The sequence below is a fragment of the Otolemur garnettii genome, unplaced genomic scaffold (assembly GCF_000181295.1).
Source record: "Otolemur garnettii isolate 467f Iridium unplaced genomic scaffold, OtoGar3 scaffold00016, whole genome shotgun sequence".
Classification (NCBI taxonomy): domain Eukaryota; kingdom Metazoa; phylum Chordata; class Mammalia; order Primates; family Galagidae; genus Otolemur; species Otolemur garnettii.
The window spans coordinates 14587983-14592469 of NW_003852411.1; the positions used below are offsets into that span (position 1 = coordinate 14587983).

General features: G+C 43.7%; 1 protein-coding gene across 3 annotated transcripts in view; it reads right to left on the reverse strand.

The window, feature by feature from the left end:
• Positions 1-4487, reverse strand: part of FAM20B (FAM20B, glycosaminoglycan xylosylkinase) — a 51301-nt gene that overhangs the window by 6050 nt on the left and 40764 nt on the right. For all 3 annotated transcript variants that reach the window (XM_003785678.2, XM_023510838.1, XM_023510839.1), the window contains 2 exons: positions 924-1095; positions 523-714 (listed from right to left, as the gene is read on the reverse strand). In XM_003785678.2, coding sequence (XP_003785726.1) covers positions 523-714; positions 924-1095 — 364 coding nt within the window. The remainder of the gene's footprint in view (positions 1-522; positions 715-923; positions 1096-4487) is intronic.

Genomic DNA, 4487 nt, shown 5'->3' on the forward strand with positions numbered 1-4487 from the left:
AAAGTAACTTGTCTTTATATTTAATCACTAAGCAACCGCTCTTCTCATGATAGTGAAAGCTTGGGCCTAGGCTGTCACAGAAATAGCAAAACATCCTATCAAATTCATTGTTAAAACTGCATGAACCAAAACAAAAAACAAACAACTGCATGAATCTCAAAAGAGAATAAATTTAATAGTAAATAAATTCCATGTTCCATCAAATGTGTACTTCTCAAGATTTTAAACATCATAGCCAAGAATAAATGATGTAGGAGGTAACAAACTAAAGGCCTTGGTTTCAAGTTGTCTGTGAAGAGGCTTACAGAGTCCTCAACCCCTTGGAAAGAACCACTTTTCCATTTTTTACATTTCTGAAATGTCTGAGGGTAGAAGGATGGATGCTAACAGCAAAGGCCCCACTGGAAAAAAGAACACACTCTATCAACTGTGGGTTGGATGTTGTCCAGGATACCTGTGAAAACGTCCTCCTTTTATACAAAGAAAGCCCTCACTGACAAGGAACAGTCTTGCTGGCCCTACCTTTTGGCATTATCAAGAAGGATGAGCATACTAGCGCCTTCATCATCTTGAAAGCTCTCATAGTGATGGCGGTCAGCATTGCCAATCAGGTAGTCAAAGACAGCTGTGTCGATAATGTCCAAGAGGCGCGGGCCGGAATCATAAGGGGACGTTTTCTTCACAGCATCACAGTAGCTCTCATCATACTCCCACCTGGAGGCAAGCAGCATCACTAGGGTTATTGAGTGCCAACACTGTACCTGGCACTGTTAAAAACAAAGAGAAGACAGAGTTCCCACCTACTGGGTTTGCCCTGACCCCATGGTTCTTTGCATCCTTGGACAGAACTGCTGGCTCCTGTACAGGGATGGCACCTGGCCAGGCAGGCACAGGGAGAATTAGTGGCTCACAGGAGCATTTACCTGGCCAATTTGCCTTCTCGGTAAGTCCTGCCCCACGGGTGTCGGTGTTTCTGCAAAGGCCACACATCTGGAAGCCAAAGTGTGACAGATCCCTCCATTATATCTCCATCAGCACAAGCTGGCTCTGTTTCTCTGCAGTAATAACACTTCCCATAGAAACAAGTGTTGTTTCCTAAAAGACAGAAAGGAGCCAAATACACTTAAGGAAAGAATGGCGACTCCAAACTCTCCCCTAAGCAATGTAGGCGGGAGCAGCTAAGTAATCGCACACTGTGAAAACAAAGATCTTGAAATTCCTGTATTTCAAACATTGATCTTCCTGGATTTTTTTTTTTACTTATTTATTTATTTATTTATTTTTTAGAGACAGAGCCTCAAGCTGTCCCCCTGGGTAGAGTGCTGTGGCATCACAGCTCACAGCAACCTCCAACTCCTGGGCTCAAGCGAGTCTCCTGCCCCAGCCTCCCAAGTAGCTGGGACCATAGGCGCCCGCCACAACGCCTGGCTATTTTTTGGTTGCAGCCATCATTGTTGTTTTGGTGGGCCTGGGCTGGATTCGAACCCACCACCTTAGGTGTATGTGGCTGGCGCCTTAGCCACTTGAGCCACAGGCGCCAAGCCGCCTAGATAGGTTTTATTAACAAAAGCACATAGTGTAAAAAATGCAAACGGTACTAAAGGATATACATTAAAAAGTTAGTTTCCTTCTCCTGCATCCCTTCTGCCCAGTCTCTCCCAGGAGTTAACTACCACAAGTATCTTTCTGAACTCACTTTAATTAAAGGAAAATAATATCCTCCTCTTCTTCATCAGGGCTAAGATTTCAGTCAGAGTATCCAGGAAGGGCAAGAGGTAAGCAAATAAGTAGACAAATAACTAAGGGAGTTAAACATACAGAAAGGGAGATGGCCAGAATAAATCCGTGCTGTTGAATTAGAATTAGAGATGCTGGTTTGAACTGATGTTTTTAACACACACACACACACACACACACACACACACACACACACCCAACATATACCTATAGACGCTTCTTACCTCAGTCCTTCAAGAGAATCTGGAAACAATGACACCTAGGTAGAAATCAGCACACCTACCATCCACATATTAGTCTGTAAACACCACTGTAAGACTATATTAAAAGGCACCAGGGCTCCTTGAAGCTGACTCCAGGGCTGGGGCACAAGATGTGCCTGGACCATAGCGCTTTTGCCAAATGTAAGGAAGTGCTAAGAGAATGATGGGACCATTCCAAAATGGCACAGGAGCTAGTATGTAGGAGTTTCCACTGGCCAAATCTGGGACAGTTTGAGAAGTAACATAAAGAATATCAGTGATTAACTGTAACTCTGAGCAAATTAAGTCTATGGATTCACATGATATAAATAAATAAATGTGTATGCAGAAGGAGTTCTACCCTTCAATGAAGTGACAGAATTAAAAAAAAAACAAAACCATCATTTAGTAACTGTCACAATAACTGATTCAGAAAAAACTGTCAACAAATGCCAAAGGTGGTCAGTGAAAATTTGATGAGGAATGGAATATTTACATAGTTCTAGAGTATCTCCCTACAAAGTACTTAGTGATTACTTACTAGTAAATATGAAATGTTTATTAACTCTACACTGAAGCTGTGGACACTCATCATCTTAATCAAGTGATAAAATTAACATTACCACCAAAGGGACATATCAATAAATGGACAGTATCACTTCCTTGGTTTCCCTGCCAAACATCAGACAAACCCAAATTAAGAGGTATTTTATAGAGGGGAGGAGCAAGATAGCAGCTGAGTAACAGCTTCCTTGAAACTGGGCCCAGTGAGGCTGGGGAGAGAAGACTCCAGGCATCTCTGACTGGTGGGATCTGCCCAGAAACATCCCTTTGGGGACAGAGGGAGTCAGTGAGAGACTTCTGGACCTCATGAGGAGGACAAAAGCAGTGGAGAACTGGCAAGTGGTTGCGTGTGTTCGTTCCGTCTAATCCTGCCAGCAGCTGTGAATACAGCAGCAGTGAGATTGCAAACTGGAAAGGCCTTACCTGGGAGCTGTTTTCTATTTTTTTTTTTTCAAGACAGAGTCTCACTTTATCGCCCTTGGTAGAGTGCTGTGGTGTCACACAGCTCATAGCAAGCTCCAACTCCTGGGCTTAGGCAATTCCCTTGTCTCAGCCTCCCAAGTAGCTGGGACTACAGGTGCCTGCCACAACACCGGCTATTTTTTTGGTTGCAGTTTGGCCGGGGCCAGGTTTGAACCCGCCACCCTTGGTATATGGAGCTGGTGCCCTGCCCACTGAGCCACAGATGCTGCCTGAGCTGTTTTGTATTTTTTTGGACTTGGCACTCAGTTGAACTACCTTGGGAGAACTTGGGTGAGAGTGCAGAGGACTTTAAGCATTGTCTTGGGCCCTGGACTGAGCTGCTAAGGCAGATGGAGCTAATAGTGTTTGGCTATGGGCCACTGTGGGAGAACTGCCCCAGCAAGCTCCACCCTCAGGGTCACAGAGCAAGGATCTGGCGGGCGGGCGGGTGCAAGTAATCTAGTGACTGAGCAGCCTAAAGGCGGAGACTGAGACACCTTGCAGCCTTGGCCCTCAGGGGCATAGAGTGAGACAGGTTTTGGCACACTGGGTAAGTGGATAGCCACTTCAGGAGTGATCCTAGTGACAAGTGCTTTCCTGGGAAAGCTTCTGCTTAGCCAAGGTTAGCAGTTTAAAGTGCCTTTTAAGCTGGCTGAGGAACGATTTATGCTCTCCAACCTGCGGGGTTTGAGAAATCAACAGAGGCCTCCAGTCTTCATCCCATATAGCTGTGTCAGCATTGGGATTAACATCTCATACCCCAGAAGATCACCTGTTGCCCAGAAAATATTCAGTAAGATATACATACTGCTTTGTGTTTTGTTTTAATTTCAACCTTTTTCCTCCTAGATTTTTCCCGTTTTTTTCTTTTCTTTCTTCATTTTTCTAGTTTAAATATAATTTTCCATTGTTACCTTCTTTAACAATTAGAACTTCACTTTTGCTAGTGTTTCTACTCATATTATTTGGTCATTCCCCAATTTTATCCCATAAAGTTTTCTTTTTACTTTTTTTGGTTTAATATATAGCATTTTTGTCTTTCCTCTCTACTTGGTGGAGGTGGGGTACTATGTCCAAACAGGCTAACAAAGAGCTGCTGATCTCAAGGGAACCACCCAACCCAGTACCCCTAGAGGTAGGGGGTTTTTAAGGTTGGATCAAAGTACCCTACTGTACACCTATACTGCTCCTGGCTCACTCTTTCTGTGCCTCTCTTCTCTTTGTCAATATTCCCTTTTACTCTACCCCTTCTCCTTTCTCTTTTTTCTTTTCTTTCTTTTTTCCCTTCTTGCTCTTCAGTCTTCTCATCCTTCTGGTCCTGTACCAAAAGGACTCATCAAAACCCTAATTCAGAGGCATGGTAACTTATAGCGCAAGAGGAAGTGAAAGGAAAATTAGGGCAAGGAAACAGATAAAAGAAAACACTCATGAGGAAGAATCAGCAGAAAAATATTGGCAACATGAAAAAACAGTCCAGAGCAA